At 44.4% G+C, this 27,931-nt stretch overlaps 2 protein-coding genes across 7 annotated transcripts; one reads left to right on the top strand and one right to left on the bottom strand.

The window, feature by feature from the left end:
• Positions 1–24: 24 nt before the first annotated feature.
• si:ch211-157b11.14 (uncharacterized protein LOC799552 homolog) lies at positions 25–14,867 on the top strand. Of its 2 annotated transcripts, none has more exons than XM_021568864.2 (4): positions 25–199; positions 5,217–8,922; positions 9,604–9,720; positions 14,743–14,867. In XM_021568864.2, exons 1-4 carry the CDS (start codon positions 74–76, stop codon positions 14,802–14,804), a joined length of 4,011 nt encoding a protein of 1,336 aa, XP_021424539.2. In that variant the 5' UTR covers positions 25–73; the 3' UTR covers positions 14,805–14,867. The 2 variants fall into 2 exon arrangements, with proteins under 2 accessions (XP_021424539.2, XP_021424538.2); XM_021568863.2 differs by lacking the exon at positions 14,743–14,867 and adding an exon at positions 10,042–10,534.
• Positions 13,618–27,863, bottom strand: rereb (arginine-glutamic acid dipeptide (RE) repeats b). Of its 5 annotated transcripts, none has more exons than XM_036950169.1 (17): positions 27,627–27,863; positions 26,207–26,255; positions 25,797–25,921; positions 25,167–25,266; positions 24,812–24,910; positions 24,340–24,420; positions 23,992–24,145; positions 23,755–23,835; positions 21,537–21,730; positions 21,237–21,404; positions 19,002–19,115; positions 17,494–18,752; positions 17,069–17,282; positions 15,828–16,548; positions 15,261–15,422; positions 14,918–15,121; positions 13,618–14,746 (listed from the first exon to the last, which is right to left on the bottom strand). In XM_036950169.1, the coding sequence occupies exons 1-16, from the start codon at positions 27,650–27,652 to the stop codon at positions 14,919–14,921; spliced, it is 3,750 nt and encodes a 1,249-aa protein (XP_036806064.1). In that variant the 5' UTR covers positions 27,653–27,863; the 3' UTR covers positions 13,618–14,746; position 14,918. The 5 variants fall into 5 exon arrangements, with proteins under 5 accessions (XP_036806064.1, XP_036806060.1, XP_036806062.1 ...); XM_036950165.1 differs by having other exon boundaries at positions 14,923–15,121; positions 27,627–27,862; XM_036950167.1 differs by having other exon boundaries at positions 14,923–15,121; positions 15,261–15,398; positions 27,627–27,862.
• Positions 27,864–27,931: the final 68 nt, after the last annotated feature.

Here is a 27,931-nt window from a genome sequence, read left to right as displayed (position 1 = left end):
CCGGACCCGAGCAGATCCCTACATGTGACCAGGAGACAGACACACCGCTACAGGTCTATTTATAATGTGGTGAATGGCTAGGCCCCACTCTGACTCTGCTACACCACAGGCAAGGACAGGCGGACGCAGGAGGACAAACACACAGCATGTCACTGCTGCAGGAAAAGCTGAACCTGGAGACTTTATACTCATCCCACAGGTAGGAGGCCATTCTTGCTGAACACTAAACATATCAGCATGGAATACCTACACCACACATACTGTAGCCTACAATACAGTTCCCATCTTACTGAATGCTAGAATGCCACTTATGGACCCGTGTTGTGCTTATGACAAAAGTTACCTCTAGCCTACAAGGCCTCAGTGTCCTTTGCAAATTTTTTTGCACATTTCTGACTTAGTTTCATTATAAAAAGCTGTCTATCAAACCAGAACAAAGCCTCAACAGCATATGTTGAATGGTATCTGAACTTGTTGACTTTGAAGAGTTGGACGGGTTAAAGCTCTTTCCATGAAGTGGATTTTAATGCATATAAATCTTATATCTTTATGTATGTGAAAACAAAAGATACGCTAACTCGAATGTATTTATTTTGGACCACATTAGGATTTTTATGGGTATGTACTGTATGCCAAAGTTTATGCAGAGTGAAGAGGCGAGTTACAATATGTCTGACATAGATTGCACACGCTAATAGAATTTTAACCTTGAGATGTTTCCAGTATGCATAGTATGTTGTGATATTGTAGGTGGAAGGTGACAGTAGTGTCGTTGCCCAACTCTGATCACATGACCATTTTTCCAGGAGTAGGGCCATGATGTATTTTTGGGGGTCTGTTATGGAACTGCAACTGCCATGTTTCTGTGACGCATACTAGCCCATAACATTTTTACATTAACTGATCTACCGAGTGTAGATTTCGACAAGGTACTGCTTGAACTAGAGTCCGCTTTCATATAGCAAGAGGGGAGGGCAGTGAGTTCATCACAACAACACCCCAAGACAAATCAAAACATTAGTTCTAAGTCTGAAATGGCACGAGGGCACCTTTTACAATCATCATTTTCAAAATATTCTGTACGGCATTGTGCTTGATTTACGGAACAACATAAAACATGTAGAAAACACTTCTTGCAGACACTGCGGGAAAAAAAAACAATTTATAAAAGTTATATTTTATCGTTTCCTTAAAAGTATTCATTACATCTTCAGATTAATATCTGTAAATATAATTAGTAAAAGATGCATAAACAATATGTGTCATACAGCATGTGCCTTAGGTTACTTTCAAATTGTTTTGCCCACTTCTCCCCCCCAAGTGAGAATACAGTGCATTCGGAAACTATTCAGACCCCTTCACTTTTTCCACATTTTGTTACGTTACAGCCTTATTCTAAAATTGATTAAATCGTTTTTTTTTCCCCCTCATCAATTTACACAAAATACCCCATAATCACAAAGCAAAAGCAGCTTACATACAGTGAGGGAAAAAAAGAAGAAGATCTGCAAAGAGGAGTTGGACAAAATCCCTCCTGAGATGTGTGCAAACCTGGTGGCAAACTACGAGAAACGTCTGACCTCTGTGATTGCCAACAAGGGTTTTGCCACCAAGTACTAAGTCATGTTTTGCAGAGGGGTCCAATACTTATTTCCCTCATTAAAATGCAAATCAATTTATAACATTTTTGACATATGTTTTTCTGGATTTTTGTTGTTGTTATTCTGTCTCTCACTGTTCAAATAAACCTACCATTAAAATTATAGACAGATCATTTCTTTGTCAGTGGGCAAACGAACAAAATCAGCAGGGGATCAAATACTTTTTCCCCTCACTGTAAGTATTCCGACCCTTTACTCAGTACTTTGTTGAAGCACCTTTGGCAGCAATTACAGCCTCGAGTCTTCTTGGGTATGACACTACAAGCTTGGCACACATGTACTTAGGGAGTTTCTCCCATTCTTCTCAGCAGATCCACTCAAGCTCTGTCAGGTTGGATGGGGAGCGTCGCTGCACAGACATTTTCAGGTCTCTCCAGAGATGTTTGATCGGGTTCATGTCCGGACTCTGGCTGGGCCACTCAAAGACATTCAGAGACTTGTCCCGAAGCCACTCCTGCTTTGTCTTAGCTGTATGCTTAGGGTTGTTGTCCTGTTGGAAGGTGAACCTTCACCCCAGTCTGAGGTCCTGAGTGCTCTGGAGCAGGTTTCATCAAGTATCTCTCCGTACTTTGCTCCGTTCATCTTTCCCTCGATCCTGACTAGTCTCCCAGTCCCTGCCACTGAAAAACATCCCCGCAGCATGTTGCTGCCATCACCATACTTCACTGTAGGGATGGTGCCAGGTTTCCTCCAGACAAGACGCTTGGTATTCAGGTCAAAGTGTTCAATATTTGTTTCATCAGATCAGAGAATCTTGTTCATCATGGTCTGAGTTTCCTTTAGGTGCCTATTGGCAAATTCCAAGCAGGCCGTCATGTGCCTTTTACTGAGGAGTGGCTTCCGTCTGATTAGTGGAGTGCTGCAGAGATGGTTATCCTTCTGGAAGGTTCTCCTATATCCACAGAGGAACTGGAGCTCTGTCAGAGTGACCATCGGGTACTTGGTCACCTCCCTGACCAAGGCCCTTCTCTCCCAATTTACAGTGCCTTGCGAAAGTATTCGGCCCCCTTGAACTTTGCGACCTTTTGCCACATTTCAGGCTTCAAACATAAAGATATAAAACTGTATTTTTTTGTGAAGAATCAACAACAAGTGGGACACAATCATGAAGTGGAACGACATTTATTGGATATTTCAAACTTTTTTAACAAATCAAAAACTGAAAAATTGGGCGTGCAAGATTATTCAGCCCCTTTACTTTCAGTGCAGCAAACTCTCTCCAGAAGTTCAGTAAGGATCTCTGAATGATCCAATGTTGACCTAAATGACTAATGATGATAAATACAATCCACCTGTGTGTAATCAAGTCTCCGTATAAATGCACCTGCACTGTGATAGTCTCAGTTGTCCGTTAAAAGCGCAGAGAGCATCGTGAAGAACAAGGAACACACCAGGCAGGTCCGAGATACTGTTGTGAAGAAGTTTAAAGCCGGATTTGGATACAAAAAGATTTCCCAAGCTTTAAACATCCCAAGGAGCACTGTGCAAGCGATAATATTGAAATGGGAGGAGTATCAGACCACTGCAAATCTACCAAGACCTGGCCGTCCCTCTAAACTTTCAGCTCATACAAGGAGAAGACTGATCAGAGATGCAGCCAAGAGGCCCATGATCACTCTGGATGAACTGCAGAGATCTACAGCTGAGGTGGGAGACTCTGTCCATAGGACAACAATCAGTCGTATATTGCACAAATCTGGCCTTTATGGAAGAGTGGCAAGAAGAAAGCCATTTCTTAAAGATATCCATAAAAAGTGTAGTTTAAAGTTTGCCACAAGCCACCTGGGAGACACACCAAACATGTGGAAGAAGGTGCTCTGGTCAGATGAAACCAAAATTGAACTTTTTGGCAACAATGCAAAACATTATGTTTGGCGTAAAAGCAACACAGCTCATCACCCTGAACACACCATCCCCACTGTCAAACATGGTGGTGGCAGCATCATGGTTTGGGCCTGATTTTCTTCAGCAGGGACAGGGAAGATGGTTAAAATTGATGGGAAGATGGATGGAGCCAAATACAGGACCATTCTGGAAGAAAACCTGATGGAGTCTGCAAAAGACCTGAGACTGGGACGGAGATTTGTCTTCCAACAAGACAATGATCCAAAACATAAAGCAAAATCTACAATGGAATGGTTCAAAAATAAACATATCCAGGCGTTAGAATGGCCAAGTCAAAGTCCAGACCTGAATCCAATCGAGAATCTGTGGAAAGAACTGAAAACTGCTGTTCACAAATGCTCTCCATCCAACCTCACTGAGCTCGAGCTGTTTTGCAAGGAGGAATGGGAAAAAATTCTGTCTCTCGATGTGCAAAACTGATAGAGACATACCCCAAGCGACTTACAGCTGTAATCGCAGCAAAAGGTGGCGCTACAAAGTATTAACTTAAGGGGGCTGAATAATTTTGCACGCCCAATTTTTCAGTTTTTGATTTGTTAAAAAAGTTTGAAATATCCAATAAATGTCGTTCCACTTCATGATTGTGTCCCACTTGTTGTTGATTCTTCACAAAAAAATACAGTTTTATATCTTTATGTTTGAAGCCTGAAATGTGGCAAAAGGTCGCAAAGTTCAAGGGGGCCGAATACTTTCGCAAGGCACTGTATCAGTTGACCAGGCGCCCAGCTCTAGGAAGAGTCTTAGTGGTTCCAAACTTCTTCCATTTAAGAATGATGGAGGCCACTGTGTTCTTGGGGACCTTCAATGCTGCAGACATTTTTTGGTACCCTTCCCTAGATCTGTGCCTCAACACACTCTACGGACAATTCCATGGCTTGGTTTTTGCTCTGACATCACATGCACTGTAAACTGTGGGACCTTATATAGACAGGTGTGTGCCTTTCCAAATCATGTTCAATCAAATAACTTTACCACAGTTGGACTCCAATGAAGTTGAAGAAATATCTCAAAGATGATCAATGGAAACAGGATGCACGTGAGCTCAATTTCGAGTCTCATAGCAAAGGGTCTGAATAATTATGTAAATAAGGTATTTTTATTTTATTTTTAATAAGTGTGACGTTCACTGTCTTCAAACTCCCTGTCATGAGCCAAGGCGCAGTGTGTATGTAATTCCACATCTTTTAATAAAGTGAAACTTTCACAAAAAAAACAGGTAAACAGAAACCGAACGTGACGCAACCGTGGCGCACACAAACACACACAGAAAATAAACAATTACCCACAACATTAGGTGGGAAAAAGGCTGCCTAAGTATGATTACCAATCAGAGACAACGATAGACAGCTGCCTCTGATTGGGAACCACACTCGGCCAAAAACAAAGAAATAGAAAACATAGAATGCCCACCCAAATCACACCCTGACCTAACCAAATAGAGAAATAAAACGTCTCTCTAAGGTCAGGGCGTGACAATAAGTTTGCAAACATTTCTAAAAACCTGTTTCCACTTTGTCATTATGGGTGTAGACTGTAACGCAACAAAGTGTGGGGTCTGAATACTTTCGAAATGCACTGTTTGTAAAGGATTCTATAACCTTTCAACTTTGACATTTTAACTGACGCCCTTAAATGTTGTGTTGTTTACAGATGCAGGAGCCTGTGAAGGTTGCCATGGACGACTTAGACCACAGTGTGCACATAGCGGAGCGGGACTGGGACAGCTTCTATAAGGAGAGTGAGGAATGCTCCCTGCCACAGCCCGAGCTCGCAGGATCAGACGACTTGGGCCTCAGTGATGAGGAACCAGAGGATTCTGTGTGTCCAGTGTTTCCGGCCTTAGGCAATGTCCAAGATGACCCCCGGCAGCAGAATGCAGCTCCAAACACTGCCATCCCATCTGAGCCCAGTGTTAAGGAAGAGGCTACCCTCAGAGAGGATTTCATCTGTACAGACCTGCCTGTAAAGATTTGCGAGAGTGGCTCTGAAGAAACACAACTAAATTATCCATTGAGCTTAACTGAGGAAGAGGGTGGTGCTCTCTTGGACAGGGTCTTTGACAACTCCCCCCATGCACAGAAAGAATCAGATTCTGGCTACTATGGAGAAAACAGAGAATCTGGGTACTTTGAAGAAAACAGCCTCACCACAGAGTTGGTAAAAGACACCCCAGGAGAGACTGCTGAGCAGAACACAAAAGAGACCTCTAGGAACGAGGACATAACAAAAAATCTGGGTTCAGTTCCAGAATCTTCTAGCAACAAGTGCATAGCTAACAGTGACCCCTCTGGAGCCTGTGATGTCTCAGATATCAAAGGATTCGACGGAGAGCTGCCAAGCGAAGGTGGCACTGGTACATTACATGACATCTTAACACCCCTCTCCCTACAGCCTGTTCCACTGCCACACCAAGACCTGTATCCAGGCCAAAATATCAGCCAGGAGCAGCTGTTGTCCCACACAGAAACAGCTATATTATGCGAGAGACATGCCATTGTGGCGCCAAGGGAAGAAAAAGAGCGCTGGTTTGTGACCGTGAACGAAAGTCAAGCGCCTCACAGAGTACATGCTGCCACCGCGGTGAAAAAAAAAAGAAGAAAAAAAAAAACTTGTAGGAATTCAGTCCCACGGGGCCACCACACCTCAGAGGGGCCAGACCCTCCCCCTGAGAGTGAGTCAGAGATAGATATAGACGGAATGGAGGAATCTAACAGGCAGGAGACCATGAATGAGTTTAGTACCCAGTCATGCAATAAGTCAAAACCACTGCCAGACACACACACATTGCCAAATAATTATCATAGAGAAGTCTATATAGAGTTTCCCAAAATAAATGTAAGCTATTCGGAGTTACCCCCTCTCTTTTCAGAGTTAAGCTCTTCATCATCATTCAGTGAAGACGTGAATATTTCTACAGAGTCGCCCCTTCAGAGGGATGACTCCACCGAGGCGCTCGACCCAGAGTCGTCTGTAGAAGAAAACAAACAGGAAAATTACAGCTCAGCCGTTGGCTTAAAAAGGTCAGTAGACCATCCATTATCCAAACTACAACACCTATTACTTGCACTTCACCGCTCTGAGTCTGTGTACTCGAATGAGGAAGGGGAATTATTTTACACCACCAGCACCAGCTATGATTCTGAAGAGGAGTATGTCTCAGCCACAGAAATGGAGGATACTAACATACCTTCCAGTGAGATAGATTCCACTCTCTCTGCCTCTCTTCCTCTACAAACCCCTACTGCTAATTCACAGCCACTAATTCAGGAAGACTGTCTAAATTGCCCCTTGTTGTCACAACGTGAAGGTTATGAAAACACAGCTGACCAGGCTTACATCGAGTCTGTCAGAACATGTCCCTCCACTGGTCACAGTAACAGTAACCCTATAATGTCAGAGCAAAGCTCAGTGCCGGCTGATTCAAAGCACAGCCCTGACTCCCACATGACTAATGAGACACCAGCACACAGAGCTGGTGAGCCACTTACAGTCTGGGAACATTTACCACAGACAAACACTTCAGAAGATCAACCTCCTCTTCCTCATCCCGAAGTAACAGTGACACCAACAGAAAACCCTGAAACATCGTATAATGCATCAGACCCTACTCGCCCAGTGTATGCCATCTCTGCTTTTTGGGATGAAATGGAAAAATTGACGATTAAAGACATCTTGCACCTCAGGGTATGCAGAAGCCCATCTCCCCCGAAGGAGACCCTCCATCCTCAGGAATCTGACAGTGCACGTGTTGATGTCACAGTCACAGACGCAGACATGCTGAACAGTTCCCTGACTGATATTGAGGAATACTATTCACAAGACAGCTCACTAATGGACACTTCCGATACCGCAGACTCTGACTATTTCACACACAACGATGACTCCCCCAAGCCAGACCGCTCGAGTTGCGAGTTCTCTACCTTCTCCGATTTTGACGAAGAGTACATGCCATTTTTCGGCACTAGCTCAATCCCCAGCCCTGAGCTTGGGAACTTCGAACGGAGAAGATCAGAGTCTCCCTGCTCAGGGGCCATCTCACAGGAAGAAACAGACTCCAGTACTGGCCTGGCCACTCCTGTTGACTGTGAGGAGCTTGCAGCACTATCCTCCTCTTCTGAAGACAGCATCCCCAACAAAGACAGCATCTCCAACACCAGCCTCCTCCCAGAAGCTACATGCCTGAAAAGGATCAGGAAGAGCAGAAGCATGCTCAACATTGTGCAAGATCTGGAGGTAGCTCAAGTAGAGACGCAGCTGAAAGACATGCACAATGCCCAAGCTCTGGATGTCAAGAAGCAACTGAAAGACATGTGCAATGTACAAGCAGCTCTGGAGGTCCACATGCAGCTGAAAGACGTGCACAATGTACAAGCTCTGGAGGCAGAGATGCAGCTAAAGGACGTGCCCATTGTACAAGGTCTGGATATAGAGATGAGGCCAAAAGACATGCGCAATGCCCAAGCTCTGGAGGTCGAGATGGAGCTAAAGGACATGCTCGAGGAAGCAGAAAAGAGCTTATTTCTCAACAGCTGTCAGGACTTAGACTTTGCGGAGAATCCTGTTCTTGCAGTGATTGATAGAATCAGCCGAATGCCCTCCCCAATTCTACCCAATACAGACATACTGGACGAGCGCTACAGAATCACCTTTCCAGAACTATACGAGTACCTGTTCACAGAGGATGTCCTCTCTGTCTACGAGTCCCTTATGTCTACGTCAGTGGCTGAGTGCTGTTATGACTACTCTCTCTCTAAGTACGGAGCTGGAGTGTTATTCCCTCCCCTGGTCCAGCAGTCCCTGCATGGTGAAGGAGAACCAGTCCCCATCTTCTCCTGCTCTCGCTCGGCTGCACGAGACCTCAGGTCCCCCGAACTGGAAGATTTTCTCTTCCCACAACAAGACACATATCTCGAATCCGAGGAGGACGACTGCTCCCCTATCAGAGTGGTGACTCGCTCCGACATCCAGGCCAAAGAGGCTGTGTCCTTCTCCTCGCCCGCTTCTGCCGCCCCAGATGGTTACCCACAAAACACCCACTTCTACAGCCAGAGAGGCTGGACAGGGAACTGGAAGAGCCTGCTCTCCCTGAGGAGGATCCGCTTCCCAGGAATGGGCAGCACTAGCAGTAGCTGGTGCTGGAGGTCTGGTGCCTGGATGTCTCCAGCTGTGGGTCAGGCTCAGAGGGCTTTGCCCCCTCCCATTACACCACGCAGCCAAGCTGATACAATTGTCAATGAGGCAACCAGGATCTCCCCTCCTCCACCTGAGGTCATTCAACTCGGACACCAGATCTTCAGACAGCTTTCAGAGAAGCAGAGACGATTCAAAAGCCTACAGACAACCGTCTCAGTGTCAAGTAAGTATTATCTAGTGATGTGAGATGGTTGATCCTTTACCTATACAATCACACATTGTGTACATACATACTCTTATACTTTTACACATACAGGTAACTGCCAAAATAATGGAAACACTTGAGTAATTGAGGGATTCAAAATATATTGAAAGCAGGGGCTTCCACACAGGTGCGGTTATGAGTTAATTAAGCAAGTAACATCCCATCATGCTTAGGTCATGTATAAAAATCCTGGATAGGTCGTTATTTTGCCTACCATAGCTAACAATGCCCCCATTTATTAGGCACGAGTGGTCACTGAATGGTTTGATGAGCATGAAACGATGTAAACCACATGCCATGGCCTTCTCAGTCACCAGATTTCAACCAAATTGAACACTTATGGGAGATTCTGGAGCGGTGCCCGAGACCTCGTTTTCTACCACCATTAACCACACAACACATTTCCCGTGAAAAAATGGTGTCACATCCCTCCAATAGAGTCCCAGACACTTGTAGGATCTATACCATCTATGCTGTTCTGGTTCGTGGTGGCCCAACGTCCTATTAAGACACTATGTTGATGTTTCTTTTATTATGGCAGTTACATGTACATTATACATAATACTTAATACATTTTATGTATTAAGGTCATGTATTTTCATTGACCCATCTCAGTTACATGTGTTTTCCCTCCTGTAGAGAAAGATGGCATCCTTTTCTCACTGAAGCAGTCTGACATGTGTCTGGTCTGTATTGCATTTGCCTCCTGGGTACTGAGGTCAGCAGATCCAATGGCTGCAGATACATGGAAAGCAGGTAAATCCATAGAACCGCTTAGTATTGCCAAAAAGCACTGTCATCAATTATCATTGGTTTTTATATCAATGTTTTATTGTATTTATTCTATACATTTCATGGGTATTAAAACGGAATATAAATAAGTCAATTACTCATGTCTAATTGTAGCCAGGATGCCAGTCTGTTTCTGCACTTGCCAACTCTTTGTGGAATTGCCATGCCAAACATTGGCCGGACAATGAGTTACCAAGGTAGCACAAACAGAGCTTGGACCGGACTGGTATAATTGCGAGACAGGTTTCAAATTATGTAAACAAATCTCTCTGAACAATTGTTCAGCTCTGCTGGCAAATGTGAGTGCCATATCTGCCATCCAGTACCTTCGGCGCTACGTGGTGAAGAGAAGGGAAGCTGGAGATCTGAATGATTCAACTGAAGATAAGGCATGATATATAGCTATTGCTTCTAGAGAACCCTTTCCAGACATTTTAACTTGGATCCATAGGAGTGTCATAAGAGTTTCATACAACGTAGAAACACGAATAACCATTTACAGTTGAAGTCGGAAGTTTACATACATCTTATCCAAATACATTTAAACTCAGTTTTTCACTATTTCTGACATTTAATCCTAGTAAAAATTACCTGTTTTAGGTTAGTTAGGATCACCACTTTATTATAAGAATGTGAAATGTCAGAATAATAGTAGAGAATTATTTAATTCAGCTTTTATTTCTTTCATCACATTCCCAGTTGGTCAGAAGTTTACATACACTCAATTAGTATTTGATAGCATTGCCTTTAAATTGCTTAACTTGGGTCAAACTTTTCAGGTAGCCTTCCACACGCTTCCCACAATAAGTTGGGTGAATTTTGGCCCATTCCACCTTACAGAGCTGGTGTAACTGAGTCAAGTATGTAGGCCTCCTTGCTCACACACGCTTTTTCAGTTCTGCCAACACATTTTCTATAGGATTGAGGTCAGGGCTTTGTGATGGCCACTCCAATATCTTGACTTGGTTGTCCTTAAGCCATTTTGCCACAACTTTGGAAGAATGCTTGGGGTCATTGTCCATTTGAAAGAACCATTTGCGACCAAGCTTTAACTTCCTGACTGATGTCTTGAGATGTTGCCTCAATATATCCATATAATATTCCTTCCTCATGATGCCATCTATTTTGTGAAGTGCACCAGTCCCTCCTGCAGCAAAGCACACCACAACATGATGCTGCCACCCCTGTGCTTCACGGTTGGGATGGTATTCTTTGGCTTGCAAGCCTCCCCCTTTTCCCTCCAAACATGACAATGGTCATTATGCCCAAACAGTTCTATTTTTGTTTCATCAGACCAGAGGACATTTCTCCAAAAAGTACAAGCTTTGTCCCCATGTGCAATTGCAAACCGTAGTCTGGCTTTTTTATGGTGGTTTGGAGTAGTGGCTTCTTCCTTGCTGAGCGGCCTTTCGATATAAGACTAGTTTTACTGTGGATATAGATACTTTGTCCTGTTTCCTCCAGTATCTTCACAAGGTCCTTTGTTGTTGTTCTGGGATTGATTTGCACCACAGTACGTTCAACTCTGGGAGACAGAACGCATCTCCTTCCTGAGCCTTATGACAGCTGCGTGGTCCCATGGTGTTTATCCTTGCGTACTATTGTACAGATGAACGTGGTACCTTTAGGCGTTTGGGAATTGCTCCCAAGGATGAACCAGACTTGTGGAGATCTACAATTAGTTTTCCGAGGTCTTGGCTGATTTCTATTGATTTTCCCATGATGTCAAGCAAAAAGGCACTGAGTTTGAAGGTAGGCATTTAAATACATCCACAGGTACACCTCCAATTGACTCAAATGATGTCAATTAGCCTATCAGAATCTTCTAAAGCCATGACATAATTTTCTGGAATTTTCCAACCTGTTTAAAGGCACAGTCAACTTACTGTATGTAAACTTCTGACCAACTGGAATTGTGATACAGTGAATTAATTATAAGTGAAATAATCTGTGTGTAAACAATTGTTGGAAAAATAACTTGCGTCATGCACAAAGTAGATATCCTAACCGACTTGTCAAAACTATAGTTTGTTAACAAGAAATGTGTAGAGTGGTTGAAAAATGAGTTTTAATGACTCCAACCCAAGTGTATGTTAACTTCGGACTTCAACTGTATATCTCAATCACAGTAGTAATTGCCATAGCATTACATCATTTTTACTGGCAGGACAGTAGAAGTAAAGTTAATAAGCATTCTAATCCAGATAGAGGCAGTTTTCCGGATACAGATTAAATCTATTCCGGGACAACAACAAAAAGCAGGCTAAATGGAGAATCTCCATCGAAAGTGCTTTTTAGTCTGGTACTGGGTTTAATCTGTGTCTGGGACACAGGCCACTAATGTTTTACTCAACAGGAAGCTTGAGCTGGTAAATGATATTCGATTTTGACAGTGAGACATTACCTAAATTGCGATGTTCAGTATGCAAATATTTCTCAGACAGGATTAAACACACCTAAATAGCAGGGATAAAAATGTTCTGGGTGAACGGAGGTTGATGTGGACCATAGAGACTAATAGAGACTGTGCAGTATGTCAATGTAACTTTACAATAACATGGTAAGCATGACTATGTGGTGCCTTCATGTAATAAAACAGAGTATTCGGGTCTTGTAAAAAGCATTTGTTGTGATTAAGTCAGTCAGCATGGTCAGTTCCTACATTTTATCAAGAGAATTTGAAAGCTAACCATTAGTGCCTATTTTTGACATATGTGCAAAGCAAAATGCAATTTGTATGTAGAAAGTCTATGTGGAGAAAATGGATTTGTCAAGAGTTACGTGTAAGTCAAAGATGTCAGTCAGCCTGGTAGGTTTGTGTTAATGCTCGGAGAGAGGCTACAGCCTACAGAATATGTCTTTGCTTTGTCATGCATGCAAACGGGAGAAACGTGCTAAATATTCTGTGCTTGCAAAAAGGGAGATGTGCAACATTTCATGTGAATGTACATGGTCAACGTACGTATAGTTTAATGTACATGGTCAACGTACGTATAGTTTATTGTACATGGTCAACGTACATATAGTTTATTGTACATGGTCAACGTACGTATAGTGTATTATACATGTCATGACAGAATGTCCTTCCAAAGCGTTACGTTGAGGGAAGAAAAATAATTGGAGGGAGTTTTAAGTATGTCTAAATGAAAGAATTGATACAATTTGATAACGCGTGGTTGGTTGCTGTGTAATAAATGATCTCAATGATGGTCAGTCCAAACAAATCATTCAGTTGTTGCAAATTACCATCTCAGATATCAATTACATTTCCACCAAGGGCTCTGTTGAGTACACAACATATTATATCACATTGTGCATCAATTAAAGTAACTGAATGTACTTCAGCATGATTCTGCATGTTTATAAAATGCCAATATTAACATGGTCTATGCAAGGCTCCGATTTGTTTTCTCGGCAGTGGAAAGGCCAAATGGTATCTGCAATATTTGAGATATTTGAAATGAATATCAAACACTAGCACTTTTCACCTTAGAAAAGTTGAATGAACCTCTATGATAATAGGGTACTGTGTGTGTGTAAGTTGATGGAATAACTTCAAGAAGCTATTTGTCATTGTTTAGCAATTAAATGTACCACTATGCATCTCTTCCTCTCAGTCTCCACTTCATTTCCATATAATTGCACAAGTCTGGATGTAGGGTCTACATTACCATACACTCAGTGTGTTGGGATTTGAAATGGCCACAGTGTACAGTGATCCTACTGAAACAGCACAGCTTCAATGAGGAAGGGTGAGGATTGCCCCCTATTGGCCAAATGCTGTTACCAGAACAATTCCCCCCCAAAAGGTCTATCCTAAGCAACCAATACATACAGAAGATATACTTTGAACAAATGTTATCATGTTATTGCAGAATTATTTATTCAAATAAATATGCAATGCATACATTTTTGTTTTTCCATATTATTATTATTTCACATAAATATTAAAACAGGATTTGTCCATGGTAGGGATGCCAAGGTTATAATGCTTTTTCTGTTTCGTCTAACCAACACAATATTACTTTCCTGATCCACTGTTCTAAACACTGTTTTCTGTCAGGGGTGACAATAGTGATACTCCAATTTATAATTTTCTGTGCTAACCCACTTTACTTTATAACGCTATATATACTGTGTGTATATCTAAATAATTTAATTTTATTGTGCCAGCTTGCAAGTCAAGAATTCACACCTCATATTAATAATAATCATAGTTATTAATATAGAATATTGAACATATATTATTTACAATCTCAAAAATGTACTGTGTGTGTCAGAGCTTAGGTTAAATTGTGAAAACTTATCTTGAAATATATAAAACTTTAGGGTTTAGACAAATATTTAGCAGATATAGAATAAAATTAATCTACTATGCTTTTTAGTTGTCTAAACACAAACGAACAACGCTACTCTAAGTTCTGATGAAAATCGAAAGGGAAACAGTCATGCAAGGTTATTACAGTCAATCATCCAAACATCTAATATTAAATGTCATTCTGTACAAGGAGATCATTCAGATTGTTTAGAAATTAAAATTATAGTTCACCCCCCCAAATCAAAGTTTGTCAGATGTTTTCATAACTCCAAAAAAGGTGAGCCATATTCCGCACTCGCTATATATACTGCATTAGGAGAACTCTAGAAACAACAAAATCCATATGGAGTGGTAGACAACAAATGGTATGGAATAGAGACTACACTAATCTTCAATTTCTATAACCAGACCATTATTGAAATATGAAAAAGTCTCACAAAAACTTGGATGATTTGGGGGTAAACTATCCCTTTAAGTGCTGAGCAAGAAACAAGCATACAGATCCAAAGATAGTTCATTCTCAATTACATTTAGACTTTTAGAAAAGGATACACTAAGATTAGTTGTCGCATAATGTCAAAAGTACACAGCATTGCTATCTCTATGTATTTCCATGGTGACTCACACCGTCAGGTGTCTCACGATGGCTTGTCACCTTCTTTCTTCAGGCGGCTGCGGAGGAAAACAACAACAACACAATATTAATGTCAGTGCAATAGCTCATCAATAAACCAAGATCCTAATTTCGACGAGGGATTGAAGACTTCTCAATAAATGCATAAATGAAAGCACTGTGGTTCAGCTAAACTGTTGTTGTTGGTTGTTTTTCGAGGTGGTAATCACCTCACCTGTAGTAATCCTCCTGCCCGGGCAGAGGCCCCCCATGTTGTAGGTGGTGGTGTCCATGCAGCCACTGCTGCTCCATGGCCAGCCTCTGCAGCTCTGCTGACTGGGCGTGCATGGCCTGGAGCTGGTGGGCTGCAGACATCTGTGGGATGGGGCCCTGAAGCTCACGGGGGTACCCTGCTCCTGCAACAGCGGCATAGGCTGTTTGGATGTTGATCAAGGGACACAAAACCTCAGAGTGAGTCTCAGCCAATTCACAATAACACAGAAATATAGACTAAATACAGTGAACTGAATGTGTGCGTTCCCATATAAAACAGTGAAGGTTGAGGTTCCTCACCAAACAGTGGGTGTCGCAGCATGTCATGGTCATGGGGCAGGTCGTTGAGCAGAGGGTTGGGGATGGGGCCTCCGGGGAAGGGGAAGCGGGCCAGGCGGGGCCCTGGAGCCAGGGGATCCAGAGGGTGGGGGCCATTACCTGGGTGACAGTAACACACATCATCTAATGAAGCAGGAGAACAAACAGTATATCAATTAACACATATCACACACATCAGTTAACATAGGGCAGGGGGGTGAACAATACACGCATACCAACTGATAACTACACTGATAACTCCTCTCTCAACAATAAATAAGACTACCAAACAACATTAAATAATTTATTTTATTTCAATGAAGATAGCTACCATGTAGCAGAGATTGGTCCTTAAGCTTCACTCACCATAGATGTGGAACAACTATTACCACTTAATTCTGTTTTACATTTTTTTATTTTTTTATCGGATTTTATTGTTTTAGAAGACAGAACAAAAACAATAATCAATTTGTGAATATGCAGAACACATATGTACACACATATCCTGAAGATGAAACAAAAACAAAAAAAACATACAAGTGCCCTTACCCTCACCTTGGTTGAGCGGGTCCTGCTGGTGCAGGTGCAGGTGTGAGTGGATGTGGGAGTGCTGGTGGTGATGCGGCGTCACGTTCAGCATCTGCAGCCTGGCGGCCGGGTCATTCGCCACAGACGCCATCCTCTCTGCGTGGAGCCTCTCGGCAGTCAGCCGCTCAGCGTAGCTCAGCTCCGGACGCATCTGGGGCCCGGCCAGGGCCAGCGCCTGTCTCTCCCTCTCCAGGTGGTTCTGCATGGCCGGGTGGAAATGGCCAAAGGGGTGGTGGGGCGGCCCAGCGATGTGAGGCAGGGCCAGGGCTCCATGTCGGGCAAAGTGCTCCATGGGGTTGGCTGATGGATGCATGGTCTCCATTTCCGGGGGTTTGACCTCAAAACCGGGCTTCATCCTCTCGCGGAGCTCCCTCTCTCGGAGGTTACGGAGCTCCCTCTCTCGCATGCTGGGGTCGGCGGCGTACAGGCCGGGCATGTGGTAGGCCAGCAGTGGGTCCCCGGGGGACAGGGACACGAAGAAGGGGTGGTTGCGGTTGGTGGGGGACATGACGTGGGGTCGGGCGTACTCACTAAGGGTGCGCAGGGCCGGGGTGTCGGGGCCGATGTAAGGGGGGACGGCCGCCACGCTGGTGGGGGGCTGCTCGAAGGAGGAACGCATGTGGACCTGGCCGATCATCTGGACATCACTCATACGGCTGTCGTGGGACGAGCTGGACGCTCTCTGGAAGAGGGAACATTAAGGTGGTTAAAATTTGCGAGAAAACAATGTATAAGGCCCTACAGACATCATTAACTGATTACATTGTTTTACTATGTAATAATATCATTGCTGAGATAGGAGATGGTAAGACATGTCAGTTTCAAAAAGGAAAAGATGGGCTCTGCTCCTTCATGTAGCTCAGTGCCAGAGCAGTGAGCACAATATGCTCTATCAAATCCCTTGGAAGAAGAAACACAGAAATCAGACAGGCAGAGGCTGGGGGGAGGATCAGAAAACAGCAAGCATAGCGAGTAACAGCAGCGCGGCAGCAAGAGACACCAGCGCATGCGCCTGACATCGAGGAAGCATGCGTAGAATTGGTCGACTTAAATAGGCCGCATGTAAATAAGAGTTAGAATCCAACTGGTGCAATATCCACTGATGCCACCACACTCGGGTTTCCCTTTTGAACGGGCCACAATTTATTAATGTGAAAGAAAACAAACAAGGAATAGAGGGAAGACCACAGCATATTACTCACAGCATTTTTCTCTTCCTGCCTCTCTCGTTCCCTCTCCCGCTCTCTCTCCCTGTCCTTCTCCCTCTCCCTCTCTCGGGCGTTGTGTTCAGCCTCTCTCTTGGATCTCTCCACAGCCTCCTCTCTCTTCTTGGCCAGCTTGGATGAGGCCAGAGGGGTGAAGAACAGGTCTGTTCTGGAACACGAGTTGTAGCCACGGTCCAGGTGTTTGATAAACCTGAAAAGAAAAACAATGGACGTGTATCAAAACAGCATATTTAGAAATCACACAACATTACGTTTGAGAATGTAGCAAACTCAGATGAACAACATCTGTTATACATCGAGAAACACAACACCATAAGATGGTCAACAATATGGCCACAATTAAATCTGTAAAGGAGACCTATTCTATAAGACCATCATGAGCGATGTCATGCAGTAAGTACCGTGCTGATTGGCTGGCGTGGCTGGCGATGTCGACAACCGAAGGTTCTGGCGAGGGACTTCTAGGTGGAGGGGGCGGGCTCTCAGGCTCACACTCATCCAATGGCTCTTCTTTAATCTGGACATGTGACCCTCCCATGCCAATGGGGTTTCCGGGCGAGGGTCGCAGGGGCATGGAGGTGAAGGAGGGCTGGAGACAAGGAACTGGACCCATGGTAGAGGGAGCAGAGGGGACAGGGTGCAAGGCCGAGGGGCCAGAGGAGGGTAGGGTGGAGTGGGAGTGACTGCCTCTGCCATGGAGGTTCTGCAGCTGAGTGAGCACGGGAGGTTGGGGTGGGAGTCCCTGCTGCATGGGTAGGGACTGGGGCATGAGCTGGAGGGGGGGTGGAGGGGCACCGGGAGGGTGCTGGTTGGGCAGAGAGTTGAGGGGCTTCAGTGCTGGCGGTGGGGGCAGGTTGGACGGCATCTGGGGGAAAGGGGGAGCAGAGGAGAGGTGCGGTGGCTGCTGCTTGTGCGATGGTGGGATGGGTGTGGTTGGGGGTGGTTTGATTTGGGGCCCAGAAGTAAGGGGGATCGCCTGGGAGAAAGGAGGTTCCCTGGGTATGTGAGGAGGGGGTCGCTGGGAGCGGGGGCCCTGGGTGGGAGCACCATGGAGGGGCAGGGTGGGAGGAAGAGAGCCAGGTGGAGGAAGAGGACCCTGGAACACAGGAGATGGAGGATGAAGGGCCTGTCCCAGTGGTGGAGGGAGGGGTGATGGGCCAGAGATGGGGTGTGAGGAGGGGGGTGGGGGTTGGCTGTGTGTTGGGCCTGACTCATAGCCAGCTGACTGACCAGCCTGAGCAGGCTGGGGGGGCTCTGGGGAGTGGGGTACCTGGGCCTGTACCTGGCCAGGCTCTGCAGAGGGAGAGGTGCCCCGGGGGGGCAGGAATGTGGTCGAGACTGCAGCCTGCACTGGAGGAACAGTCGGTGCGGTCTGTGTTACAGCAAGGGCAGCAGCAGCAGGGGTGGTCTCTGCTGCCGCCTGGTGGGCACCCTGGGGCTGCTGGACAGAGGAGTCGGAGTCACTCTCATTGCCCTCGTTGCCCTGGTGAGGGCTGGGGATGCTGGGGGAGGAGGAGCGGTTGTCCTGGTCGATGTCTTTGGTGTCGCTGCTGCCGTCGTCTTGGGCACTGCGGCTGTCTGAGCAGCTCTCCTCCTCCCCCTCCCCCCCCTCTGGCTCAGCCTCTCCATCGCCCTCTGACCGGCACTCCACCTGTTCACCCTGAGAGGAATGACACACGGTTAGAATTGTCGATGAGGGGAGTTAATGTTAATGTTACATGAAAAGAGGCAGTGGATAGTTCCAGGCACACCCAACAATGTAGCTCAGCGCAGGAAGATAAGACATTAACTGAAGAATAATGAGGAAACAAAAGCATTTCTGAGAGCTGGTTTTGTACATTTTTGCTTCTCACTGATCTTGAACCCGTTCGCGGTAATCGCCTCGCTACCGTCTTAGTCTCCGTCTCACCTGCTGTGTTTTCGTCCTTTTAGTTGCTGTTCTCTCAGGCTCCTCTGGGTCCTGGGCTGCACTCTCCCTGGAACGTTTAGTACTCTTTGGTAGGGGCACCTCTTCCTTGATCTTCTGTTGGATGGAAGGAATAGAATTTGGTTATTCAATTCAGTTCTACGGTGTACGTACAACACAGTCAAAAGTCTTCAGACAAAGAGGAAGCTCTGGTCTGAATAGCAGATATACAACTAGACATTTGAAGTGTACTTTCAATTCACAAATGCGCCATTACAGTGAATACATACAGTGCCTTGCGAAAGTATTCGGCCCCCTTGAACTTTGCGACCTTTTGCCACATTTCAGGCTTCAAACATAAAGATATAAAACTGTATTTTTTTGTGAAGAATCAACAACAAGTGGGACACAATCATGAAGTGGAACGACATTTATTGGATATTTCAAACTTTTTTAACAATTCAAAAACTGAAAAATTGGGCGTGCAAAATTATTCAGCCCCCTTAAGTTAATACTTTGTAGCGCCACCTTTTGCTGCGATTACAGCTGTAAGTCGCTTGGGGTATGTCTCTATCAGTTTTGCACATCGAGAAACTGACATTTTTTCCCATTCCTCCTTGAAAAACAGCTCGAGCTCAGTGAGGTTGGATGGAGAGCATTTGTGAACAGCAGTTTTCAGTTCTTTCCACAGATTCTCAACTGGATTCAGGTCTGGACTTTGACTTGGCCATTCTAACACCTGGATATGTTTATTTTTGAACCATTCCATTGTAAATTTTGCTTTATGTTTTGGATGTATGTGAGGATCTCTGAATGATCCAATGTTGACCTAAATGACTAATGATGATAAATACAATCCACCTGTGTGTAATCAAGTCTCCGTATAAATGCACCTGCACTGTGATAGTCTCAGAGGTCTGTTAAAAGCGCAGAGAGCAGCTCTCCTCCTCCTCATGAAGAACAAGGAACACACCAGGCAGGTCCGAGATACTGTTGTGAAGAAGTTTAAAGCCGGATTTGGATACAAAAAGATTTCCCAAGCTTTAAACATCCCAAGGAGCACTGTGCAAGCGATAATATTGAAATGGAAGGAGTATCAGACCACTGCAAATCTACCAAGACCTGGCCGTCCCTCTAAACTTTCAGCTCATACAAGGAGAAGACTGATCAGAGATGCAGCCAAGAGGCCCATGATCACTCTGGATGAACTGTAGAGATCTACAGCTGAGGTGGGAGACTCTGTCCATAGTACAACAATCAGTCGTATATTGCACAAATCTGGCCTTTATGGAAGAGTGGCAAGAAGAAAGCCATTTCTTAAAGATATCCATAAAAAGTGTCGTTTAAAGCTTGCCACAAGCCACCTGGGAGACACACCAAACATGTGGAAGAAGGTGCTCTGGTCAGATGAAACCAAAACTGAACTTTTTGGCAACAATGCAAAACGTTATGTTTGGCATAAAAGCAACACAGCTCATCACAATGAACACACCATCCCCACTGTCAAACATGGTGGTGGCAGCATCATGGTTTGGGCCTGCTTTTCTTCAGCAGGGACAGGGAAGATGGTTAAAATTGATGGGAAGATGGATGGAGCCAAATACAGGACCATTCTGGAAGAAAACCTGATGGAGTCTGCAAAAGACCTGAGACTGGGACGGAGATTTGTCTTCCAACAAGACAATGATCCAAAACATAAAGCAAAATTTACAATGGAATGGTTCAAAAATAAACATATCCAGGTGTTAGAATGGCCAAGTCAAAGTCCAGACCTGAATCCAATCGAGAATCTGTGGAAAGAACTGAAAACTGCTGTTCACAAATGCTCTCCATCCAACCTCACTGAGCTCGAGCTGTTTTTCAAGGAGGAATGGGAAAAAATGTCAGTTTCTCGATGTGCAAAACTGATAGAGACATACCCCAAGCGACTTACAACTGTAATCGCAGCAAAAGGTGGCGCTACAAAGTATTAACTTAAGGGGGCTGAATAATTTTGCACGCCCAATTTTTCAGTTTTTGAATTGTTAAAAAAGTTTGAAATATCCAATAAATGTCGTTCCACTTCATGATTGTGTCCCACTTGTTGTTGATTCTTCACAAAAAAATACAGTTTTATATCTTTATGTTTGAAGCCTGAAATGTGGCAAAAGGTCGCAAAGTTCAAGGGGGCCGAATACTTTCGCAAGGCACTGTATATCCCTGACTTAAAAAAGAAAAGATTAAAAAAATAACATGTACCTTGCCAGGCTTCTTTGTGGAGTCAGTCTTGTCTGAGCCGGAGCTTCTGGATGTGTTGGAGGTGGAGCTAGCTCCACTGGGTGCAGGAGACGGATGGCTACTGGACTGCTGGTCTTCACTGGTAGGGGAGCCTGTCCGCCTCTTGTGGCCACTTCTTAGTGAAGACAACTGGAAAGAGATACAACGGAGTAAGTACTGAAAGAGAGAATGATTGTAATGGTACTGACTGAGACAAATTAGTGAGGGTGGCAGGGGAGGTATCCACTAGACGGGGCTAAGATGGGAGGCTCTCAGCCTTACCGGTGCTCTGCTGCGTCGCGTCCTCATGCCGTGCTTCCCGTTGCCCTCCTCTTCCTCTTTGACAGGTTTGAACATGAAGGGAGGGTCAGCAGGCTTGGGGCCGGGCGGCAGGCGGCCATGTTTGTTGTAGAAGGTCCGACAGGTGGTACACAAGAGGATGTTATCTCTGCCGCCGTGCTGCCAGTCCTTAGAGGCTGAAATTAAGGCCCAGTGCAGTCAAAAAAGGGGAATTTCCTGTGTGTGTGTGTGTGTGTCTGTATGTATGTATGTATGTATGTACACTGCTCAAAAAAATAAAGGGAACACTTAAACAACACAATGTAACTCCAAGTCATTCACACTTCTGTGAAATCAAACTGTCCACTTAGGAAGCAACACTGATTGACAATACATTTCACATGCTGTTGTGCAAATGGAATAGACAACAGGTGGAAATTATAGGCAATTAGCAAGACAAAGGAGTGGTTCTGCAGGTCGTGACCACAGACCACTTCTCAGTTCCTATGCTTCCTGGCTGATGTTTTGGTCACTTTTGAATGCTGGCGGTGCTTTCACTCTAGTGGTAGCATGAGACGGAGTCTACAACCCACACAAGTGGCTCAGGTAGTGCAGCTCATCCAGGATGGCACATCAATGCGAGCTGTGGCAAGAAGGTTTGCTGTGTCTGTCAGCGTAGTGTCCAGAGCATGGATGCGCTACCAGGAGACAGACCAGTACATCAGGAGACGTGGAAGAGGCCGTAGGAGGGCAACAACCCAGCAGCAGGACCGCTATCTCCGCCTTTGTCCGCCTTTGTGCAAGGAGGAGCACTGACAGAGCCCTGCAAAATGACCTCCAGCAGGCCACAAATGTGCATGTGTCTGCTCAAACGGTCAGAAACAGACTCCATGAGGGTGGTATGAGGGCCCGACGTCCACAGGTGGGGGTTGTGCTTACAGCCCAACACCGTGCAGGACGTTTGGCATTTGCCAGAGAACACCAAGATTGGCAAATTTGCCACTGGCGCCCTGTGCTTTTCACAGATAAAAGCAGGTTCACACTGAGCACATGTGACAGACGTGACAGAGTCTGGAGACGCCGTGGAGAACTTTCTGCTGCCTGCAACATCCTCCAGCATGACCGGTTTGGCGGTGAGTCAGTCATGGTGTGGGGTGGCATTTCTTTGGGGGGCCGCACAGCCCTCCATGTGCTTGCCAGAGGTAGCCTGACTGCCATTAGGTACCGAGAAGAGCTCCTCAGACCCCTTGTGAGACCATATGCTGGTGCGGTTGGCCCTGGGTTCCTCCTAATGCAAGACAATGCTTGACCTCATGTGGCTGGAGTGTGTCAGCAGTTCCTGCAAGAGGAAGGCATTGATGCTATGGACTGGCCCCCAGACCTGAATCCAATTGAGCACATCTGGGACATCATGTCTCGCTCCATCCACCACAGACTGTCCAGGAGTTGGCGGATGCTTTAGTCCAGGTCTGGGAGGAGATCCCTCAGGAGACCATCCGTCACCTCATCAGGAGCATGCCCAGGCATTGTAGGGAGGTCATACAGGCACGTGGAGGCCACACACACTACTGAGCCTCATTTTGACTTGTTTTAAGGAAATTACATCAAAGTTGGATCAGCCTGTAGTGTGGTTTTCCACTTTAATTTTGAGTGTGACTCCAAATCCAGACCTCCATGGGTTGATAAATTTGATTTCCATTGATAATTTTTGTGTGATTTTGTTGTCAGCACATTCAACTATGGAAAGAAAAAGTATTTAATAAGAATATTTCATTCATTCAGATCTAGGATGTGTTATTTTAGTGTTCCCTTTATTTTTTTTGAGCAGTGTATATATATTTCCACAATATGAGGTTGGAATAATACTGTGAAATTGTGGAAATTATGATAATGCCTTTTCGTATACATTTTCGCCTGTTTTGGTGGGATGGAGTTTTAGCCTGCCTGGTGATACGATTTCATACTGAGATCAAAACAGCTGCATTGGACCTTTAAAAAATGTAATTTAATTTAATCAACGGTATTGATCCCGAAAGGAGAAATTGGATTTGGCAGCTACATAGTACACAGACACACAATGCATAAGAACCCATTGACCTGAGCACTGGTGGCTGGTGGAGCAAGTACGATACATGACATCAATGCAAGCTAATAGAATCAATGGGGGAATAACATTGTTGTGTTCTCTGAAGAGAAATGGAGAGAGTTCAGCTGTACTCACTGGTAGTAGCACAGTGTCCACAGGTGCCCTGCTCGCTGTCTTCACTGTCCAGATCATCCTCACTGGCCGAACTCACGTCCACTGCAGGAGAGAGAAGAGATCAGATTAAAGACTATACCCACTCCTATTCATTTCGATCTTATTGTGTTGTCTACAGTTACTGGACTAGAAGATAGACTAACGGCCTGCCATAAAATCAGCTAAATCTTAAGGGAATTGATCCTCCCCGGCACTCACATGATTGGGCGCGGGAGGGGGTATTCACAGTGGCAAGGGCGGCGCGAGTCTTGGCCTTGCGTGAGGATGGCTGTCTACGGTGCTGACGGTAGGGCCGGGTGCCTGCAGCCTCGGGCGTTTTTTTCCAGTGGTAGTAGAATGTGATCAACTCACCCTGCCAACAACACAACACGCATGATTTTGAGGAGGGGCACAGATTGCAGATTCCAATGAAGAGACTGACTGCATCTCAAACAGTTAGGTCTGTTGATTGTGTGTATAGTTATGTCCAATTATATCCGTTATGTCTAGACAGACATGAGAGGCAGTATGATAGTAAAACATATTACACCCGGTGTTTTCATTTACCGTCTTTTTGTTGGGCAACAGCTCTTTGCGAATCCTGAAGAAATGTTTACCGTACTGTCTCAAACCTTTGATAAACCGCTTCTGTTGATTGTAAAAAGATTGTCGTGGAAGCAAAACAAAGTCAACATAGTTCCCAAACATTTGTCTTGTGCAATATACCATGCAGTGTAAACGTGTTTCGTAATGTTGCACTGTTGTCTATGTTATACAATGGCCATAATTCATATTGAACATGCATAGCATTGTTGCTTGGAGTAACCCGATGCAACCACAGAGCAGCCCTAACAGCACATTGGGCCATATACTGTCTTGAAATTTTAGCGCTTAAATCAAATATCTGCGCTGACATCAAGGACTTATTTATGCAAAAGCATGAGCTGCAACGCTCATCTCAACTCTAAATCGGGTCCATAGTGTCTAAAGTTAAACATTGTCTTTGCACCAGAAGTAAGCATGGTGCAAGCTGCCTTACCACGTCATCTTCTGACCAACATTTCTCAATGAGTTTGGGCACGGGTTTCTTCACTAGGCGCTGCAGAGCTTTAGCCGCGTCATAGCGGCTGGCGTGTAACTGTAAAGGGAGACAAAGGAACACAGAGCTCCTGAGAAGGGTTACAGATCTTATTCGTAGCAATATATTGTTCACACAATTGTACACGGGATATTTTTTTTCCATTTTTTTTTTATTTACCATATTTTTCGGAAAAAACACAAATTACATTTAAAAAGAAAAAGGAGAAAAAATGAAGTAAAACAGGTGAAAATTAAATGATCTTATTGTTCCATTTCATATTCCCATTTAAATGCAGCAAAGTTATCCTGCTGACCATGTTTAAAGCGTTGAGTGTGGTATCGTCACGAGAGGCCGCCAAACAACCATCCTCTGTGGATCCTCCATCACACATTCCTGCAAACGCTGCCATGCTCCTTCAATCAGGAAGAGGTAGGAAATATAAATAAATTAGGAGGGCTGTGCAGTCAGTCAGGATGACAAGAATGAAAAGCATTGTACACTACAGACCCCTACAGAAGTGTTTTTAAATGACATTATCTTTAACAATAATGACCTGACAGGCTAGCTCGAAGAACTCTGATAGGACAAGTCTTTGGACTAAATGACAACTAAAAACCAGCAGCAGTCACACTTTCTTGATATGCTCACCAATGTGAAACAATTATGTTCTTTCTGCACACAACTTCATGACCATAGTAATGCACATCCCTCTCACCACCAGTGTTATGCAACGCTGACAGACACCAAGGTTTTGAATGCATCCCACCAGTCTTTAAATCCGGCAGGAATCGTATGCACCATTCATCACACAAGAGATACAGTATGAGTGTAGCCTGGTCCCAGACCCATTTGTGCTGTATAGCCAACAACAACAAGAGTTGGATATATAGCAAAAACAGATCTGGGACCAGGCTAAATTGAGTGCTGCTGAGTTGACACTAACCTGGCAGCTCTGAGGTACATGAGGAGGTCACAATCATTGACCCCTGGCATCCACACCAACTCTTCATTCTCTGTCTGGGTCTGCACACCAAGCACAGGGCGTGATTGCAGCTCAGGGAGCTTGGCCTGCATACACACAAATAATACAGACAGGTACCATGTTATTCTCACCGTCACAGACAGTTTATTACAATGATATGACTTTTGCACCATGTAATTCACAAATACGGGCAAATATATGACAGGTTATGACCGTGAGATAGTTTATGATGACACACTGTATGAATCAAGTAGCTCACAGATTTTGCAACAGAGATGGTCAAAGACATAGCGGTACTGCTAAGGTCTCGTATGGGCAATACAGACTAGACAGAGTGACATCCTGCCTACAGGGGTTTGTTGGACTATTACCTGATGACTTGATCCCACTCTGATCTCCCCCTGTGTGCTGTTCAGGCTCCTGGAAATAGGGATAATTCAGTTATAACACAAGTTACATATAGCATTACATTGTTATATTATTACGTTATTGTAGATTTCATTACATTAACTAGCCTTTATTGTATAATATTTGCAACTGATAATATGAACAGAAAGGAACCAAGATAAATATTTTTTGGACAATGCAATGCAAGAAACACAAGTCTTATTTGTTGTTGCATCAAGTCAACTTGACACAATTTCATCAACTGTATTATTAATCAAGTAAACACTGTAAGGCCAGTAGGTAGCCCAGCGGCTAAGGAGTTGGCGCATTAGCTGGTTGCTGGTTTGAAGCCCGGGCCGGGCACTGGAAATAAAGGGCGGATTTGATCTGGCAACTGGAGAGCTGCTGGGTTCAGTTTAACAACAATCCCCTATGGTTGGGCCCTTAACCCCACAACATGCTCTTCATCCAGGGGTGCTACACTGCAGCTTGATCCTGTGCTCTTCTCAACTGTGTGCAATCAAATTTCTGTTGTCTGGTGTAACATATGGATAATAATGTTGTATTGGATTTTAATGTTTATTGCTATTCAATTCATGTTCTGTTCTAAAACGGAAAGAGAACTAGGTCTACTGCTAGATACCTCCCTTTTTATGACATACTAATGCATGTGTTGTTTATATGCAACAGTGATTATGCATATTTAACACAAATCACAGGGCAAATATGCTATATGAGTGAGTAGTGGCAATATTTTAATCCCTATTCTAAATATCAGAATATTACCGTTTTAAAATTGCATTTCAATTGGGCAGTGCTTTCCTTTAATCCCGCCCATCCATCAGTAAGAGCCAATCTGAGTGCGGGTATTACGTTCCCGCCTCCAAGCATTACATAAACGAGACTCGTCTCGAGGCCCTTGCAAACATATCAATCACACATTGACATCTTTTTACAAATTGTCAACAAGCATTTATTGCTTTCGAGCGTATAACGCATATTTGAGATTTTAAATAAATCAACCTCATGTCGTCAACGCGTCTATTTACGTGGCACGACAAGTCTCGCAAAATGGAGTATTGATATAACCTAGCTACATACTCTTTTCCAATGTGTAGCTAGCCACCCATCTTTACAGGGAGCAGAAAATCGACAGAAACCACAGCAACTCTGTCACAGTTGATTTGACACATACCGGTATGACACTAAAGTCCAAAATTCACTAACGTAATAATATATTTTGTCCGTACGGTAGCTAGCTTGTTAGCTTTACATAGATTAGGCTAACAACTCCATCGCGACAATTGCAATTCCCAAGTATGTCATAAAAATGGCAATGTAAACATTACAATACAAGATGTTCGCGTCCAAAAACATATACATTTAACGAGGCAACTCGAATACCTTCTCGGACTGAACAAGTCGTCCATGTCGGAGGCTTGTGTCGTTTTTATGTTGACACTGCCAGCGTAGTGGTCGATACAAACTATGCAATTCCTCTATTTCATAGCTACTACTCAAAATGGAGGCTACGATGAGTCGATTTTATTCCTACCACTAAGCTGTGCAATGACCTCAGCTCCCACACGCAGCCTTCAAAGTTCCTTTCTCTGTAGACATAACTGAGCATGTGCCGCGGTCCCTAATACGATCATCCACTTGATGTCCACAGAGCCGTGCCCCTTTTAGAGCAACGACGCAACAAAAAA

The sequence above is a fragment of the Oncorhynchus mykiss genome, chromosome 17, assembly GCF_013265735.2.
Source record: "Oncorhynchus mykiss isolate Arlee chromosome 17, USDA_OmykA_1.1, whole genome shotgun sequence".
Taxonomy (NCBI): domain Eukaryota; kingdom Metazoa; phylum Chordata; class Actinopteri; order Salmoniformes; family Salmonidae; genus Oncorhynchus; species Oncorhynchus mykiss.
The sequence above is the reverse complement of the archived record's forward strand: the minus strand, read 5'-3'. Positions and strand labels throughout refer to the sequence as shown.

Excerpts from the sequence above, each read along its gene's own strand:
- si:ch211-157b11.14 (XM_021568863.2), top strand. The coding sequence starts at position 74 with ATGGCTAGGCCCCACTCTGACTCTGCTACACCACAGGCAAGGACAGGC. Across the intron at positions 200-5,216 it reads ACTTTATACTCATCCCACAG|ATGCAGGAGCCTGTGAAGGT; the intron begins GTAGGAGGCCAT and ends TGTTGTTTACAG. Across the intron at positions 9,721-10,041 it reads TGCAGATACATGGAAAGCAG|CTCTGCTGGCAAATGTGAGT; the intron begins GTAAATCCATAG and ends ACAATTGTTCAG.
- rereb (XM_036950165.1), bottom strand. The coding sequence starts at position 27,652 with ATGGACGACTTGTTCAGTCCGAGAAG. Across the intron at positions 24,911-25,166 it reads CACTCAACGCTTTAAACATG|TTACACGCCAGCCGCTATGA; the intron begins GTCAGCAGGATA and ends CTCCCTTTACAG. Across the intron at positions 21,405-21,536 it reads CGCGACGCAGCAGAGCACCG|TTGTCTTCACTAAGAAGTGG; the intron begins GTAAGGCTGAGA and ends ATCTCTTTCCAG.